Below are 18,428 nucleotides of genomic sequence, written 5' to 3' on the forward strand. Positions count from 1 at the left end.
CAAAGTCCAAGCAGTGTGGAGAAGAGGGCTCTGTTTGAAGACTGGAACTACCCTTTAACCCTAAATGAAGCTCTAGAAAGAGTCCAAAAAGAAGCTGATCTTCCAGACACGCCCTGACCCAAACCACCGGGAGAGCCCGAGAGCTGTGAGGAGGAGGAAGAGGAGGAGGAAGAGGAGGAGGGGGAGGAGGAGGTGCGGGTCAGAGAGGAGCAGACGGGGGGAAAAAAAGAGGAAACTTTCCGAGGAATGCTGAGCTCAGACTTCACGTCAGCCCGGTCCACGAGCAGCAGAACCGGGACCAGACAGACAGACGGACAGAGGGGTGAGGGCTCGAGGATGTAGCACACCTGCGGAGAGCGGCGGGGCGCGCGACCTAACGGAGAGGAAAAGCAGTTCTGGATTTGATGCACGCGCAGCTCCTCACGAGGGATGAGTTGGCTCCTGGTGTGGGTTCTGACAGCAGCTGGGATTCAACAGGTGGGCTGGAGGACACGTTAGGCTTTTTATTCTTTTAGTAAAAATCTCGTTTTATCATTATTTGGTAAACTATTGCCCATCAAAAGCTTCTACATTTAGACAATCTTAGGCCGCACAGGCCTCACCTATTAGAAAACCTTTTGCTGATTTTTCTTTTTTTTTTGCACTTCACGAATTAACCTCTCTAATATCTCTGAAGAGAGTTGTCTTTTTGTGATTGTCTTCCATCAGTGCAGGATGCTGCTGTCAGCGTTCACCTGGTCCTCTTTGTTAGACTTTACTGCCACCTTGTGGTTATGTAGAGAAACGCACCTCAGAGCTGCTCTGTAGCTCAGTTTTTGGGTGGGTTAATTGATTCATTAATTAACTGTGACAAAAGAGGGGACACAAATGTAACCTTTTGAACAAATTGAAAATAAATAAATAAATTATATTAATGGTCTTTGTCACAAATATTGAAACTTACATCTGTAAATCTTTAAGCTATTTGTGCCTCCTTTTTTCAGATCCTTTTTTAAGATCCTTTTTAAGATCCTATTTTAAGACGTTTCCCTGGTTGGTTTTGTTCTCATTTGTTCTACTTTTTCTTGTCAGGGATTGCTTATTTCTCATAAAGGATTATGCAAAACTTAATCACCAAATTTCACACGAGTTTTTATTCTGAACTTGTGAGTCACCCTCCTCCCTCTGATCTGCTCCCTTTGTCAGGGTAATAGTTTCAAGCTGAGCTTGTTTTAGTTTCGCTCTCTCCTCTGTAAATGAGCCGAAAGGCTTCGAGCTAAATCAACTCTTCCGAGGGTCGGCGTAGTGGCACCACTGAGATTAAAACTAATCTATCAGCATTAGCTTTCGACATCATTCGGAGTCGTCATTAATAACTCCACCGAAGGGTTGAGAAGACACTGTGCTCAAAGATGATTGAATATGTTTTCTCACAATTAGTTCTGGATTAAACGGGCATGTTTGTCTTTTATTGATGAAAAGCTCAATACCTGAGTGGCTTGTTGCTCAGAACAACAGTCAAGCTGTGATTTATGACTTTACAAGAAATATCAAACACAAAATCAAATGTGCCACTTCATGTCTAGACTTTGTCACACAGTACAGATACAGGTTTTTTTTATTCACCATTTATGATGTTACATTAAGGGTCCTTATAAATATTAAAGATAAGTTTGGTCTAAAAGCATTTGCATGAAAATTGTGAACAAAAGAAGGAAACCTCAGCTTCCCAGTCACTAAATGGGAACCATCAGACTGATTTCTAAGGTTTCTGTTCTCAGAACAACAACATTTCAGACTGTTAGTTGCTCAGTTTGTTCTTGCCAAATGCATATCAAGCCAAAAAAGACAAAATTCCAAACCAAATCCCCGAGACCCGGGCTGTTGGTGCATCTGAAGTGACCCGTTTCAGTGCAAACATCTGCTTTTAGAAGCTGCAAACCTCTGGAGAGGCTGATGCTGGCAACTCTCCGCAGCCTGGGAGAATGGAAACATGCTGAAGTTAAGATCCATCGGCAGGATTTTGCAACTGTCCGGCCCGCTTTCGTTCCTGTTACACACTTGCAAAACGAGCCCGTGATATTAATTTAACAGGATTATCTCAGCTGGGTCTTTAATTCGCTTTTATAGCCTTATTTAATTTGTTTCACAGCGTGACAAAATATCAGTGATCATGTTGGCCGTGACTCAACTACTTAGGGATTTGAGACTTCCCAGATCAGTTACTGACCATGATGATACCAGGATTAAGGGTAATTAGAGTGTTGCTTATTACTATGAGTCAAATATCCAAATATCTTTTTTATGAGACTCAAACAGTAAATCAGAAGCTGCTGAAGACACAGGCTGGTATCACATTTGGTTCACAGATATGTCTCCATCAGGAAAATGCTCTTTGCTATGATTTTTTTCATTGAAATTTTTTCAGAAATGGCACACTGTGATTAAACTAGAAGTATATTCTTTCCCCTCTCCAGGCCTCCTCCCTGAATTCCACTGCCATGCCGCCTGCCGCTGCCGTCCCCTCGCCCACCGCAGAGCCGTACAGCCGCACGCGCTACTGCAAGTGGCCCTGCGAGTGCCCGGACGAGCCCCCCAAGTGCCCGCTGGGCGTCAGCCTCTTCATGGACGGCTGCGACTGCTGCAAGGCCTGTGCCCGGCAGGTGGGCGAGGAGTGCAACGAGGCCGACACGTGCGACTACCACAAGGGACTGTACTGCGACTACAGCTCGGACAAGCCTAGGTACGAAAAAGGAGTGTGTGCATGTAAGTGTCACCCGCTGAAACAAACATCAGACTTTTACACATTTAGGAACATCTATTTTTGTTGTTGTTGTTGCATTGTTGTCCAGCAGAAACAGCAGGTGACCAGATATAACAGGATAAAGACCTATTGATCATTTAGCTGGTTAGTTAGACTAATTTTTGAAGCTTTTTAAAAATTCTGCATTGGTCATCTGAACATTTTGAGTCAGTTAAAAAGGCGGATGCATCTGTGCACACCAGGGTGTTATTACTAATATTATTATATCCTCCTGACTACCGGTACTTCAAATTTGTCCTCTGGAAGACATTTGTAAACCTCAATATCCCCAACTCACTTTATACTACTTAATTAACTCCTTTTGATATCTACAGAAGACATTTAGGGCTTTTCAGTGGTGCCAAATCTGAAAGGGTGGGGCTAATCACCTCACAAAGATTGGGGAATTTAAAAAAAGATGGTGATTAGACAATATTTTCTTTCCTGGTAGTAAGGAGGATATTGCATTTTTATTAAAGGTCCTTTTGTCAATGTGCTTCCCACGACAGGGTTTCCTTTTACAGAAGGGATGCCTTTTTAGGTACAAAACTGTATTTATCATGGAAAATTAATCTTACTCTCAGAGCTAGATTCATAGCTAATCATCAAAAAAACTGTAGCTCAGGTGAGAATGTGAGATGATGTGCATCAGGCCACACAGCTAAATCCCTCAATTACAGGCAACCGCAGCTTGTTTGCTCAAAATTTAGTAGATACTCGTGTGTATGAATGATAGACTTCAAGCCAGAAACAAACAAATGTGCTTCATAAATCGGACACTGACTTAACTGATTTTCGAAAAATTATCTTTAGCTGGTAAACATCCCGACGCGTCAGTGTTTCCCCATCTACGGCAATATTTAAATCCCTCACATTTGTTCCGACTTTATAGCTGCATGATAATATTTGTGTTGTAATTTCTGTAGCACCTTCTAAATTTAAATATATTTATTAAATACCAAAATGAAAAACGAGTACAAGAATGTTAATTTTTTTTTGTTTTATAAATATATGGTTTTGTCAGGATTTGGGTTTTGTTTGAGTTATATGATGTCTTTGTATAGTTTCTGCTCCTTGTGCTCTTTGTTCTTGTCATCATTCACTTTTCCTCAGCTCAGTATCAACCACCCACACCTGTCCCTTGTTAGTAATCAGTCACCTGTTTCCACTTCCTCGTTACCCTCAGTCTTTAAAACCTGGTCGTCTTCCTCACTGGTTCATTGGCACTCTCGAGTGCTGTCTGGTTTTTCCTCGTGTCTCGCCTCTCGTGTTCCTTTCAAACTGGATTTTTGGAAGTTTTTGTTAATTAGTTTCTGTTGCTGCCACGTCAGCCATTTGTTTTTTTTAAAAAATAAATTAGTTTTTGCTGGAGCTCTCTTCAACCACCAAACCCAACTTGTTTCATATCGGAAACTAAAGCGAGACTTTCAACGTTTAACGTCGTTTTTATACAAAGGGACAATTTGTGGTATCCAACATTTAGATAAGGCTGCATTTCAGCACCCAGACAATCCAGCCTGGATTCGTGCTGTTGGTTTCCTGGGCAACTTCACATCTTTGAAGACTGTTTTCAAAAAAAAAAAAAAAAGATTTTCAGTTTCAAACTGCTATAAAGTGTTGCAACAAAAGAAAGTAACATTTACATTCCAATCAATCACTTGATCCTAATTCAGCAACACACCAGAAGGTACAAAACCTTAAACATCAACCCAATTATAAAGTATTTATGTCAACAAAAAGAGTTTGAGACATTAGGCTTCACGTATTGTTGATATTACTTTGACATTTCTGCAGAAAAGACATGGCTTTGTTGTAAACTGCAACAACACGTCCCTACAATGGTAAGTGGTTACAGGTCATAATGTTACATCTGACAGGTGTACGTCAGCGAGGTTGGCCTCTATAACGCAGATGTGTGCTTGTATTGTTACGTAAAAACTCCCCAGCAGTGTATGTCCCTATAAAATGTGTCTTGTCTCCGACAGATATGGTGGGAACGGGCTGCGAGCACGACGGTGTAATCTACCGTAACGGTCAGAGCTTCAGGCCCAGCTGCAAGTACCAGTGCATGTGCGTGAACGGCGCCATCGGCTGCGTGGGGCTGTGCACAGAGTCTCAGCCTCCCAGGGTGTGGTGCCAAAATCCACGCCGGGTCAAAGTCCGGGGACAGTGCTGTGAGCAGTGGATCTGCGACGAGCCCAAGAGGGGGCGCAAGACGGCGCCGCGACACGCAGTGGAGTGTAGGTCACTTTGAATGTACGACCTCAGGTCCAAAAAAGTTGGGAAGTGGTGTAAAATGTAAATAAAAGCAGAATGCAATGCGTCCCAAATCTCATAAGCCCATATTTTATTCACAATGGGACATAGTAAACATGTCAGATGTTTATGAAATTGTACCAATTTAGGGAGAAAAAAAGACATTTAATTTTAATGGCATCAACACATCTCAAAAAGTTGTTCTAGTTTCATGTTTCCCACTGTGAAGCATCAACTCTTCTTTTCCCATCAGTCTGTAGGAGCTGAGGAGGGCAGCTGCTGGAGGTTTTGGAGGGAATGTTGTCCCATTCTGGTCTGATGGAGGATTCCAGCTGCTCAGCAGTCCGGGGTCTTTGCTGGGTTTTTTTAATTTCATGATGCACCAAATGTTTAGACTGCAGGTCTGGACTGCAGGCCGGTCAGTTCAGCTCCTGGACTCTTCTATATGAAGTCTTGCTGCTGGAATGGATGCAGTTTGAAGTTTAGCATCATCTTGCTGAACTCTAAATGGGAGCAGATGTTGTTTTAAAACCCGCATTGATGGTGCCTTTCCAGCTGCCCATGCCAGAGACACTAATGCACCTCCATACCATCAGAGAGGCAGACTTTTGAACTGCTCTCTGATAACAGGCTGGATGGTCCCTCTCCTCTTTAGTACAGAGGACATGATGTCTGTGGTTTCAAATAAGAATTCCACATTTTGATTTATCTGACCTCAGAACAGTTTTCCACTCTGCCTCAGTCCATTTAAAATGAACTTTGGCATAAAGAAGCGTTACTGGATGGTGTTCACATAAGGCTTCTTCTTTGCCTGATAGAGCTTTAACCAGTGTTTATGGATGGCACAGTGAACTGTGTTTGTTTACAGACAATGATGTGTGGAAGCAGTGATGTCCAGAACAGAATTAAACTTGTTTTTATGCAGTGGCCCCTGAGGACCTAAGAAGCGTATCTGGATGGTGTTTGCATAAGGTTTCTTGTTTTCTTGATAGAGCTTTTAACCAGTGCATCTAATACAGTCATCAAATATCAACTTTCAGCCTGGTTCTTTGCACATTTCTCCAAGATTCCTGAAATGTTTTCATGATATTTTGAACTGTAGGTGATGGATTACTCCAAGTTATTATCCTCTGCTCAGCCTTACTTTTTAGACATTCAGCCTCTCTAAAATGCTCTTTTTTTATACCCAGTCCTCTTCCTGACCTGTTGCTAATTATCCTAAAATAACAAAAGTCCAAAATGCTCCTACAGCTGTTTCTTATTTGTACCACTTAACTCTTACGGCCTTTTGTTGCCCCTGTCTTGTTTTTCTTTTTGAGATGTGTTGCTTCCATCAAATTCAAAATGACTTTCTTTTTCTTCCAAAGAATTGCTACAATTTCTTAGTTTCAACATGAGATAGATAGTGCAACAGAATAAACCTGTAAATTATTTCAAAACAAACGGACAGAGTTTTGAATCAGATATAATGTCCCAGTTAGAAAATAGGTAGTAATTCATCTTTAGTTTTTCTAGCGGAGAGGACTAGATTTAAGAAGTAAAACAGAAGCAGCTGTGTTTGACTTTGGCTCTCACAATGATCATGAGATATGGGTGTGCATCTCTGTGTGTGTGTGTGTGTGTGTGTGTGTGTGTGTGTGTGTGTGTCCAAGCCTTTCCTGTGGAAGCCCTTACACTATTTTTGGATCACTTCCAGTTTCCAATCTTTTCGAGTGCAAAAGCCACTGAGGCAAGAAAGTAAATGGAGATCTGGACGCGTTGCATAAAAGGACAAATTAGATCCAGACTGCCGGACAGACACGTTTTAAGTATTTAGATTAAAAACAGATGGTGCCATGAGGGGACATGGTGTGATTTTTTTTTTTTTTTTTTTGCAACCTTTGGAAAGAGAGTAAAAGTAGAAATATTTAACAGAAAGCCCAGACAGTTCAGAGGGTTCATCAGCCTGTTAAAGACCTTGAACTTAGCTCAATCAGATATGTTCCTCTTGTTTATTGGTTGGAGTGTTAGTTCAGATCTTTTGAAGTGAGGTTCTGTAGAAAAGTTACAAACAATTAGTATCTTACCTGCTGTAGATAGCTTGTTGAATAAATTTTTATTTTTTTTTAAAGGGCTTAATTCTGATCATAATGATGAGCTAACGGGTAGTTTGAGCAAAAGCAGAATGGATTTCATCTTAAAACAATTTTTTGTTTTTGGAGAAACATTTTCAAAATTAGTTGCTAACCTTGTACAACTAAGTAAGGTACTTTAACAGCAGGACATTCACGGGGAACCTTAAGGGTTTAATATAGCAGGTCATTTTCCCCACATGACTTATCTACTTTTTCTTCTCTGTCCGGATCCAGCTGTCCCAGCGCAGACCAGGAGCTGGCAGGACAACTGCATCGCTCAGACTACTTCCTGGAGCCCCTGCTCCAAGACCTGCGGCCGCGGCCTGTCCTTGAGAATCTCAAACACCAACGAGCAGTGCGAGATGGTCAAAGAGTCCCGTCTGTGCAACCTGCGGCCGTGCGAGGTCGATATCACCAAACATTTCAAGGTAATGAATCTGCAGTTCCAGGAAAAAAAAAAAAAAACTGGAACTTCTCCGGTGTTTCCACCACTAAACATCTTTCTGTCCTCAGCCAGGAAAGAAGTGCCTGAACATCTACAGGGAGGACCAGCCTTCAAATTTCACCATCTCCGGCTGCACCAGCAAGAAGCAGTACAGGCCCAAGTACTGCGGGGTGTGCGCCGACGAGCGCTGCTGCATCCCGTACAAGTCCAAGACCATCGACGTGGAGTTCGAGTGTCCCAACCAGACGGGCTTCACCTGGAAGATGATGTGGATCCAGGCGTGCTTCTGCAACCTCAGCTGCAAAAACCCCAATGACATCTTCGCGGAGCTGGAGAGTTACTATGGTTACCCAGAGGTCATGAACTGAGGTGTATTATGGAAGGATTTTATGTCAGTTGGGATAATTTGTAAATATCTTTTGAGAATGGATCCACACAACTTGAGCTGCTTTTGATGACTCCTTGAAGCATTAAAGAAGAAAATATATCAAAAAAAGCCTGTAAAATATTTAATTTATTTATGCAGCTTTTATGCATGTGTAACATATTTAATATTCTTGCTACTTTAAAAAAAATCTGTTTAACTCACCTCTGTAGCTTGTAGATATTTACTTCACACCAATGAAGGCATTGGAAATGTTTTTGCTTGCATCTATGTGTATGTTTTTGTTTGTCTGGCTATTAGTAAAATATATCATGACTAAGTGGACTGATTTTAATGAAACTCTCAAAAGGTAATCATTGGATGTAGGTCAATCCCATTCCAGATGGCTGCCACAGCTTATTGACCTCAGCCAACACAAAAATTAGCTATAACCCGGTCAATTTTATAGATATTAAGCTAAAATTTGGTATGGTAGTAGCTAAAGGTTTCCCTCAACACATACTTCAAGCACTAACAGATCACATCAGTTCCCCCGATATTGCATGCGATCGCATTAGCATAAAAGGCATTGGGTGATATGCAGTCTAGGCCTTTAATTTTTTGGTGTATTTTATAATTTACTGGCAAGTAAAAAGGAGACAACCCCATTTGATGGATATGTCAAAAATATGCAACCAGGACACAAAAAGAAAAGAATCTTACAAGTTTTTATTGTCATTTTTTTAATAAATACAAACCGTTATGTTGTTTTTAATGCTTTTCTACAGCAATAGATGGTTTGTGCATCTTTACAAAGCTGTGTTTATGTCTTCTGCGAAGTAAAATGTTGCTGCAGTACAAGTGAAATACAGGAGAAGGTATCAGGCTAGGGTCTATGGCTATCTTCGTGTTAATGTATGGACGTTTTTCTCTTCATTCAACCACAAACCCACAACCACTAAAGGAGCATTACATCCCAAGAGTGAACAATGCCATGGCACTTATTTTTTTCTTTGTTCCATTGTTCTTAATTGCATAGAAATCAATGTTAAAAATAAGAGGAGAAAATAAAACATAAAGTAAATAAAGCATGATGATGGAAAATCTTTTTGAATTTGTATTTTTGATTCATTACAAAGCAAATTGTCAGTCACATGTTCTAAAAAATGTTCTCATTCCCAACACAGTTTAGGTCATAGTTCACATGTGAAGTAAAGTAAAAAAGAAGAGCAATCTTCTGGGGAGGGGGAAACAAAACAATCCCAACACCTCAAAGATAATGGATACCAACAAGAAGAAATTTGCAAATTTACAGGATATTCTTGAACTTTTTCCCTTAAGTTATGAAGTTACCCATAAAATGAGAAAACAGCCCTTTCTTAATCATCCATCCAAGTGCCTCCCCGTACTGTCACTCTCTCTTTCTCATCACAACTACAAATCTGCTGCTATGCACACAAAAATAAGACTTTTCAGTCATGAAAAAATGAGAATAAATGATCAGACGATTACAGTTAGAACACAAAAGACATTTACAGTCAGGTAATGTTTGAGAAAGTTGTGATTATGGTAAAAGTGGATTTATTTAAAGAAAAAAAACAACAGGATCGAGGAATGCTGAAATTTGTTTTTGAATGCATGAGAAATAGTATTCAAGCTGGAGTACTTTGAGCCACAGCTTTCTCTGATATTCTCTGCTTCGATGTCCCCAAAATGCTGCATTGCCTCGAACTGTACTCATACCTGACCGAAGGGTTCAGACCCTTTGTGTGTTCACATATGTATGTTTGAGTCCCTCAATGACAAAATGGTGGACCGAAACCTCCTATTTTAACGATGAATGTTCAAATTCGGGCATCTCAGCTGCAATATAAAGTCTGCAGATGAGATACCTTTGTGCGTTTATTTATTTATTTATTTTACTTTTTTTTTTACATTCCCCAACATACCGTCTGCATTAGGTGTGTGTAGAAATATTTGTGTGTATAATTAAGAGGCAGCGCAGCACAAAATGAAGAGGACCTTGAAGAGGTTTGCGTGGCCACTGCGGCCGCCGCGGCCCGTCTAGCAGGTAACTTCGGTGGACTTGGGCACGGCCTGGTCCACGTTGTTGTTGGCCGTGCCGTCCGTGTGGCTGCGGCTGCGGCTGCCCTCGTTGGTGTGCGAGCGCGAGCGGCTCCCCTCGGTGGTGTGGGAGCGCGAGCGGTTGCCGTCGGAGGTGATGCTGGAGCCGGAGGCGGTGCGGGAGCGGGCCAGGCGGGTCATGCTGGCAGCAGGCACTGAGGGCGGAGGATTTACATGCAATCAATCAAATTTGTATCTTTTATTTGTAACATATTTTTAATGACCCACAGTTATACAGTCATATACAGTGCAAGGTAAATAGGCAAATTTAGGTATACTTTCTGTTTGTTTGTTTAAGCATTTATGCTCAGTCTGATTCTATAACTGTATACAACCAGGCAAAGACAAAGTCAATAAAATGCTGAGAAGCATTAAATACATAGTGAATGCATTAACAAAAGCAATAAATGAAAACAGGATTTGATGAGTGCCGCACATGTTCCTCTACTTCAATATCACAGAGTTTTATAAAACTGGTCTATAAACCAGTGCTGCTATCGTACTTTTACTGTTCATTTTTACAGCTGCTCAAAACCCACCCAGAGGTGAGCAGCACATCGTTACCTCGTGATTGTAGTTTTACAGATACTCCCTGTTCAAAAATATACAGCATATTTTTAATGTCTTTTATCAGATAAGATAACATGAACTGCCTGTGTGCATTTGACTGCAGACATTTGAGATTATGCTATTCTTCATATGTGTAGGGTCAAACAAATTGCCTGTTATAATCTAATCCTGTTGTGTTTTCACCAAAACGTGTCATAAATCTTAAAAACCAGCGTCAGGCTGTGGAATAACTGCTCAAGGGTGTGACGAGACTAACCATTTAAGATCGAATGTCCTCATCTTGCCACAAGGTGGCAGAAAAGTTTTGGAAAAGCTAGAATCTGCAAACCCTCATGATTTCAGATACATATTTGATGCAAGCTCTTGTGGAAAAGAAAGATATGGATATGTTAAACACTTACTGTATCCCATGCCCTGAATGAAGTACTTGAAAGCCTCTGTCAGTTTGCCAGGCTGCAGAAAGGAACACAAAGACAGATGATCAGTCTTATCGTCAATAATAATCACGTCAGTTGACGTAACACTGACACATTCATCCTGCAGCTTATGGCCCAGGATCAGAGATATGACAGCTGCTACAGGCAGGTGCTGCTCAGATTACAACCTCACCTCTGTGCTCCGCGTCTACTTCTTGTTAAGGCTCTTAAGTGCCACCTTCTTAAGCTATCCACCCATCCCCTCCTCCCACCTGAGTATCTGTGCTAATTATCCAGCTCTGCAGCATTAAAGTCTGTCCAACAAACGGATAAAGATACACACCTGGTCAACTTGGGGCATGCCACCACAATCAGCCATCTGCAGAGGAAAGAGAAAACAGAAGTAAGGGTTTCACTCTTGTTGCTCATTCCTTTAGGTCCCGAGCGGCGGCGCCATTTTTAGTTACCAAAACTTTAGTTTTGGCTGATAAAAGATTACCCCAGGTGAACAGAAGTAGGTCAGCTGCCCCGAGACTGAACAGGCAGCGTGTGTATGCAGAGACACGTTGAGCCATTGCAGCCCCAGTTAATATGTCACCAAGTAAATGCTGACCCACTGGAAACTTATCAGCCAAAGCGTTTCCATCAAGGCTATTATAATCTGAACAAGAACGGAGGGGTGTGTGGGGCGGAGGGCAGGAAGCACGCCTCTCACCTTCAGCAGGGTGGTTTTTGTCGGGTCCAGCTTGGTGTTGCATTCAACCTGTGTACAAAACAAGCACACCATTTAAAGACAAGCTTAGGGAAAAAAAACCCTGAAATGTCAAAACCTATATTTATTAACTTAATAGTAAGTTTTTAATTAACAGTTAAATTCATATGCTGGATTTGTGGCACCACAAATCTCTTGACTTTGAGATTACATCTAATCTTAGTCACTTGATCTTTGTTCCCAATGCCAGTTTTTTTCCTTTTTTTTTGCTCGAGTCCAGTTCAAATGTTGTCCTGAAGTGAATGGAAAGCACGTTTGTCACAAGTTAGCTAATTAACGGCAGTGGGAAGTATAGCCATTAGCAGCGAGGCGATGTTTTTTAATGCTTCCGTGAACTGCCTGAACTCACCACAGCGTCCACAGCGGGAGAACTGTCACCAACCACCAGCAGAGAAGGGCACCTGGACGAGAGAAACAGTAGCACACATTTTTTATTTTCTTTGAAACAGTGGTTTTGACATTTTCAAATGATATTGTGTGGAAAAATTTATATTTTAAATCTCTTTTACTGACCTAATTTGTGAGAAACTGTACATTTCTGACCAGATTGACAAGATAACGAATGGCTAACCTGAATGTGGCCAATACCAAAGAGAATTGCTGCCATCCTTAAAAAACTTGAATTATAAATATTTCATCGTGGTTCATGTCAATGCTTTTTTATTATGCTTTACACTGCCATCAATTTCACATTACATGGTTATTTACGTCAAATTCTACTGTGGCACATATGGTGCATCTTAGGACACGTCCACCAGGAATATCTTATTTTTGGCAGAATAACCATGTAAAATAGACCGCTTTAAGATTGTTGAGATTGGAGTTGTTTTAGGATGGCAATAAACGACTTTGAAGAACTAACAGCTAGTCCAAATGTTGCAATCTGGTCAGATTTAAAAAACAAATTTCTCCACACTGTCTTACAGCAGGTAAATTATTAGCTGTTCACAATCTACCCACACAAACCCCCATAAAGAGAACTGAACTATATTTGTATACAAACATAAATGCTGCTGGTACTTACTTGAGAGTTCTGGGATTGATTCCAGGGACAGGCCTCTCGATTTCCAGATCCCTTCGGCTGTAGAAAGATGATTCCAAAATCATTTGTAACCAAACATACACATATACTGTATATATATAATAAAACACTTTATTTGGACTTTCTGAATCTGTTAAACTGCTGTTGTTACCTTTCGTAGGCCTTGACAAAGAGATGCAGGTTAAACTGGTTCATATTGTTTAGGATGTGGTGGCGATACGTGGCAATCAAATCGTGGTTGCGGTGGATTTCCTCCTGCAGTGACCCAAAAAAAAAAAAAAACAAAATGTGAAACTCCAACAGGAGCTCAGCTCGTGCTCATTTCCACTTAGAGCGGCAGAAACTGAAACTGAAAATATTTGACCTCGTACCTTTCCGAAGAGGTGGGTGATAATCATGTCCGGCACGGCGTGAGTCCAGCCGCTGATCTAAAATTAAATACAAAGCCACAATTAGTTGCAAATCTGTTTAAAATGTAACTTTGGCTGAGTTCTGCCAGCCAAAGCTTGTAGTATACTTGTGGATGTGTTACCTTGTGTGCAGCCCAGTCCATCCATCCTTCGGCACATGGGTTGATGTTGATGAGCATCAGACCCTCGACCATGTTGGGATAGTCCAGCTAAAAAAAATAAAACAACATAAAAACCATAAAGATCTGTCATCTTATTTTAAATTTTAAGCCATACACAACTAAGTTAAACTGGAAGAAAGTGCTCTTGTTTCTTGGCATTTTGGCTTCACTGCTTCTGGAGCGAAATCTACTTTTTGAATGCAGCTGGCTGTTATCATAGACATTTTTTAAAATCAGTTCAAACATCTTACGTAAATTGTCAAACTTTCTGTGCTGCCGCTATTATCATTAATCATCAGAGTTCATGTCCAATCCATTAATGATTATCAAAAATTAACACTTAGAGTGAGGCTGCAGGAAGGAGTTAAAAGTAGTCTCTGTTGACAGAAGGTCAACAAAGTGAGACTTCCTACGGTGAACAGTGTTATTGTTGAGCCAATTGTGAACATTCCTCCGGCCTTTATGACCCAGCAGGGCTCAGGCAATAAGCCGATTGCCAAAATAAGCAAAAAGCAGCAGAAACCCTCATGATCTGGCTCTGGCAAGCCAGGATGAATTAAAACTCGAACTATGGAGCGTGAGCGTGACGTGTAGGCTTACGGCGAATCTGGTCAGGATGTAGGCTCCGGCTCCAATGCCCATCCCGATGACGCTCTTCAGCCTGGGGTGCACAAAGTTTCAGGGGGACTGTTAGAACAACGGGTTAGAAAATTCCCTAAATACAACAGTGAAAAGCTTGCGTGAAAACTGAAGCTCAATTTACCCAAAGTGCTTCAGCACAAGAGGGAGGGTCTCGGCTAGCTGGTCCATGGAAGGGTACTCATATCTGGAAAACAAATAAACATATTGTTGCAAACTTTTATCTCAATAATAAACACTGTCTTATCACCAGTATATGGCTCCCTATGAGGGTTTCAGTTTTTACATGATGTTAAGGCAGCAATAAGGCGAGCCAAAGTATCACCATCAAAGCCAAGATTAAGCAGTCTGAGATAAACACCCGCCCCAGAGACACATTTGTCAAATTAGGTTGCCTTAAGTCCATCGGCGGTGCTCCTTCGACCTGTTGAGTCAAAGGTCGAAGACGGCCTGACACACATCAAATGTCTTGTGTGGAAATGCGTGGCTCACCCAGTGGAGAAGGTGTTGGCTCCTTCGTGTTGCCCCGGAGCGTCAACGTGACAAACGGCAAAGTGCTGCATAATTTCTGACATGTCTTCATGGTTGAAGAGCGTGTCCCAGCAGGTTTTGTCTGGAAAACAAACAAACAGTGGATAAACGATGCATGTTCCAACCGAGACGTCGAGATGCGCTCGTGTAATCGACTTAATACATAAAGTTCAGCTCTGTCGGTATAATCTGACGACACGTGGTACAGGTGATCAAAACTCCATGGGATTTAGGAACGACAGATGTTTCACCCAGATAAAGCTGACTACGGGACTTACGGTTCAGTCCAATGTCATGGAAGGTAAGGATGACTGGTCTGTCCCCTTTGGGAACCCCCTTCATGGTGCAGCGAATCCTTCCATAGGAAGTCTCCACATCGTGCTCCTACAGATGCAAGCAAACAAATGTTTGGTTGAAGAGAAGTATGAATAAACTTAAAAAAAAAAAAGTTTAAAAAAAAGTGACCTCCAAAAGGCAGATTTTTTAAGTCAAACATGTGGACAGCCACCTTATTTTAAAGATTTCATTCCATTCCTCCAGAATGAGCCACAAAAATCTTCACTATTTAAAAAAAAAAAAACAACAAAACTTCTGTTCTCCCTTTAGCACCTACTCAAGAACTCCTCAAACATTCCACTGGAACCTACGGAGCGCGCAAGCAAAGAAATCCTGCCGTGTACTCACGCTGACTTCAATCTCAGCAACAATCATTTCCACATCAGAATCCTCCAGGACCATGTTTGCAGAAGTTGAACACAGCTTGCCACTGAACACTGCAGCCAGAGCGGCTCCTCGAGCTACGGATCTAACACTCTCTAAGCCTCTGACGCTGTTCGGCCGAGCGTTTTTATACCCTAGCTGCTTACCAGTTGGCCTAAGCTCCCCCAGCCTCCCATGGTGCCTTGCAGGCTGGTCAAAACAAGCTAATTCTAGATGAACATATCCTTAAATTGGATCAGCCAAAGTCAGACAGAGCAGCATCCACTGCTGCACAAACATGAGTATGAATGGATGACCAGTGGGAAAACATGCTGAGTGAGGGCAAGATGGCAGTCATTGTTCAGCAATAATCAGGAATAGAATCTTATTGACTTCTATGGCTCTAAATACATAAACAAAAAAAGGAATTTGATGACGATCTTCAAATGAAAATAATGCAGTCCGGTGGTCATTCAAAGAATTATCAAAAGGATGCGCTTTAGCAAGAATTTCCGAGGAGTTGCCAATCCCAGAATCTCTGCATCCTTCTCCTCCCGCCCTCCACCTCTGCAGGAAGCGCTCAGGCCACAGCAGGATAACACTGTTGTGTGTGTGTGTGTGTGTGTCATTTTTGTACTCACATAGAGATACACTCCCAAATTCCTGTAGCAATAAAATGCATTTGCAGGACCATGTGTGTGTGTGTGTGTACAAAAGCATTCAGCATTGAAGCTAGAAGAAAACACCACAATATCATCCCCGTTCGCTAATCTCTGGTCACCAGTTATCAGAAGCTTAGCCACCACGGATTTCTGCTCCGGACACTTTAAGTGTTTTAAACAATAAGCGTCAAGTCAAAAGAATGCAGCGTGGGCAGACTTCCTCTTTTCAGGAGGTCCTTAGGCTGCCTACTTTTTGTGTAAGAGTTGACAGTGAAGAGGCCAAGAATGATATATTTTATATGTTGCAAGGGAAAAAAACTTGCATGAACATAATTCTTTCACCCTTTTATAAATGTACATAGGAGAGGTGTTATGTCTTAACCTACTTGCTGGACTCCATTTAGACTCAAACTTGAAAAATCAACTAAAAGTTATCAACTCAGAAATTTGGAAATCTCTCACAAGCCCTGACTTCAAGTTAGTCTGGTCACTTAGCCCAACAATTAGCAAATCCCTTTCGTTTTCCACTTTGCAACTGGAAGACTTCAGCTGGATTCAAGATTCGAGTTTCAACTTTTATTGTAGAAGTGTGTGGCCATAATTAAAATTGTTACTAAAAATAATTTTTATAAGACATGCCAACACAAATAAACCTCCTTTTAACCAGATTTCTGTCATAATCCTGAAACAAACTGGCTCTTTGAAAGGACTGAACATGACACTTTGACCCCACAGGCTGAACTCATGAAACTACATTTTTTAGTATTCAATCAGAATTAGAGCTGCATGATATTTGGAAAACAGGCAATTGCAGTAATGTTGAATATTACAGTGTTTATCTCAGTTGTGATAAACCCACATTTTCCCAATCTCCACTTTTTCTACTGTCATCACTATGCTCACAACTCTTTAGTGCTACTTTAGCATTCAGCTTTAGAGTTTCAGCTTCTAAATCAGCTGTGGAAATTTAGGTCAGTTGGGATCCGTCTGATCGGAAAATGTATTATTAGCACCCAGTTTAGGTCTGTGATTTATTGCAGTACTCTGTGATATTAATATACAACAATAAAATAAATTGCACTTGATTTCTTCAAACTTTGAACTGCATCAGCAGGTTAAAGTGTCTTTACAACACTTTTATTGATGTTAATCATTTACAAAGTGTTTACAACTTAGACCATAACTTACTTGCAAAGCATTTAGAAATCTTTTATAAGGGTAGTAATAAGGCACTTTCACAGGACAGTTCTTCGAAGACCAGTTTGACTTTAGGAGAGCTTCGCAGAACCAAAAGAGGAACGGAGCAAAACCCGGCTTCGCTGAAATTGGAGCAATACACAGTAACTGTGTGACGAAGGTCTTATATTTTTAATTATGATGGATGAATTCAGTTTTGTGGAAAACTGAATTTTTTTTCCTCCTCAAATCGTCTCCTCGGACAGCACAGGGACACGCCACTGCAAGTGTGCACGTTTATTTCGCCTCAAAAAACAAAAAGTTTAAAGCGAGTGCCGTCACTTCCAGTAGCTGACCGTATTAGTTGGGCTCTAATTAGATTTATGCCCAAACACAATCACCGCAGATGAGGAGTCATTATCATGATAGATGACCAGCGGCTGGGGGATCACTGATCCAGTACCATCAGCCACTAGATGGTACTAGAAAAGTCAGAGCCATGTTTTATAAAATAAATTTTGCTAACACATTCTGCCAGATTGGCTTCATTTAACTGAACTGAACCCCAGTTTAATTTTTGTGAAGTGTTTGTGAAAGCGTACCTTGATAACAAGCTGCTGCACAGCCTCTCTCAGGCCCTAAAAGGAGAGAACAGAGTAATAAAATCATACAACATAATTTAATATCCTAAGGGCCTCGCCCGGTTAATGAACACATTTTCATATTCTTGGAGTTTGTTTTTTTTTTCCAAGAACACAAATGTGTATCTGCAGCCAAATGATCAGTAACTGAAGATGACTCTTTGCAATGGTTTAAGCGCAGATTTATAAATTTACTTTTTTTTTTAGATAAGTCACTTATTTTAAATAATCTGCAACAGATCTGAACCATTATTTAACCGGTTCTTCCCTCTTTTGTCAGTCATGTGATTCTTGTGCAATCAAACGGTGCAACAGACTAAAAACGAACCAATGGAAACAAGAGGAAACACTGAAATCGTAGCCGTTTCTAAAAGGTACAGTGGCGCACGCACAGTTTAACACATTATTCAAATAGGCCAAAATACGTTTGGAAGGGAGTTATTTTTGAACATGTATTGACTTTCAGCTCACATACCGGTAGTTCCTTGTCAACCAACAGGGGTTTGGACTCAACAACTTGGATGTCATCCATTTTCAGAGAGCTGCAGAGTCTGGGAGAGAACAGAGAATGGTTCAGTCTACATTTGTCAGGTTCAAAATCTAAAACAAAGCTGGGTAGAGATA

The 18,428-nt window shown here is 41.1% G+C and overlaps 2 protein-coding genes across 3 annotated transcripts; one reads left to right on the forward strand and one right to left on the reverse strand.

The window, feature by feature from the left end:
• The first annotated feature begins 205 nt into the window (after nucleotides 1–205).
• On the forward strand, nucleotides 206–8,330 carry ccn4a (cellular communication network factor 4a). Its single transcript, XM_017420922.3, has 5 exons — nucleotides 206–477; nucleotides 2,457–2,745; nucleotides 4,768–5,022; nucleotides 7,387–7,580; nucleotides 7,666–8,330. The coding sequence occupies exons 1-5, from the start codon at nucleotides 430–432 to the stop codon at nucleotides 7,963–7,965; spliced, it is 1,086 nt and encodes a 361-aa protein (XP_017276411.1). The 5' UTR covers nucleotides 206–429; the 3' UTR covers nucleotides 7,966–8,330.
• Nucleotides 8,331–8,670: 340 nt separating this feature from the next.
• Nucleotides 8,671–18,428, reverse strand: ndrg1a (N-myc downstream regulated 1a). Of its 2 annotated transcripts, XM_017424848.3 has the most exons (15): nucleotides 18,280–18,428; nucleotides 17,766–17,801; nucleotides 14,905–15,010; nucleotides 14,588–14,708; nucleotides 14,220–14,282; nucleotides 14,057–14,117; nucleotides 13,418–13,504; nucleotides 13,257–13,313; nucleotides 13,037–13,140; nucleotides 12,868–12,924; nucleotides 12,193–12,244; nucleotides 11,787–11,834; nucleotides 11,415–11,450; nucleotides 11,057–11,108; nucleotides 8,671–10,240 (listed from the first exon to the last, which is right to left on the reverse strand). In XM_017424848.3, the coding sequence occupies exons 1-15, from the start codon at nucleotides 18,334–18,336 to the stop codon at nucleotides 10,026–10,028; spliced, it is 1,152 nt and encodes a 383-aa protein (XP_017280337.1). In that variant the 5' UTR covers nucleotides 18,337–18,428; the 3' UTR covers nucleotides 8,671–10,025. The 2 variants fall into 2 exon arrangements, with proteins under 2 accessions (XP_017280337.1, XP_017280346.1); XM_017424857.3 differs by lacking the exons at nucleotides 17,766–17,801; nucleotides 18,280–18,428 and adding an exon at nucleotides 15,311–17,710 and having other exon boundaries at nucleotides 10,026–10,240.

Source organism: Kryptolebias marmoratus, linkage group LG5 (genome assembly GCF_001649575.2).
Source record: "Kryptolebias marmoratus isolate JLee-2015 linkage group LG5, ASM164957v2, whole genome shotgun sequence".
In the NCBI taxonomy this organism is placed as follows: Eukaryota; Metazoa; Chordata; class Actinopteri; order Cyprinodontiformes; family Rivulidae; genus Kryptolebias; species Kryptolebias marmoratus.

Excerpts from the sequence above, each read along its gene's own strand:
- ccn4a (XM_017420922.3), top strand. The coding sequence starts at position 430 with ATGAGTTGGCTCCTGGTGTGGGTTCTGACAGCAGCTGGGATTCAACAG. Across the intron at positions 478-2,456 it reads CAGCAGCTGGGATTCAACAG|GCCTCCTCCCTGAATTCCAC; the intron begins GTGGGCTGGAGG and ends TCCCCTCTCCAG. Across the intron at positions 7,581-7,665 it reads ATATCACCAAACATTTCAAG|CCAGGAAAGAAGTGCCTGAA; the intron begins GTAATGAATCTG and ends TTCTGTCCTCAG.
- ndrg1a (XM_017424848.3), bottom strand. The coding sequence starts at position 18,336 with ATGGATGACATCCAAGTTGTTGAGTCCAAACCCCTGTTGGTTGACAAG. Across the intron at positions 13,505-14,056 it reads ACATCCTGACCAGATTCGCC|CTGGACTATCCCAACATGGT; the intron begins GTAAGCCTACAC and ends TATTTTTTTTAG. Across the intron at positions 10,241-11,056 it reads CATTCAGGGCATGGGATACA|TGCCTGCTGCCAGCATGACC; the intron begins GTAAGTGTTTAA and ends CTCCGCCCTCAG.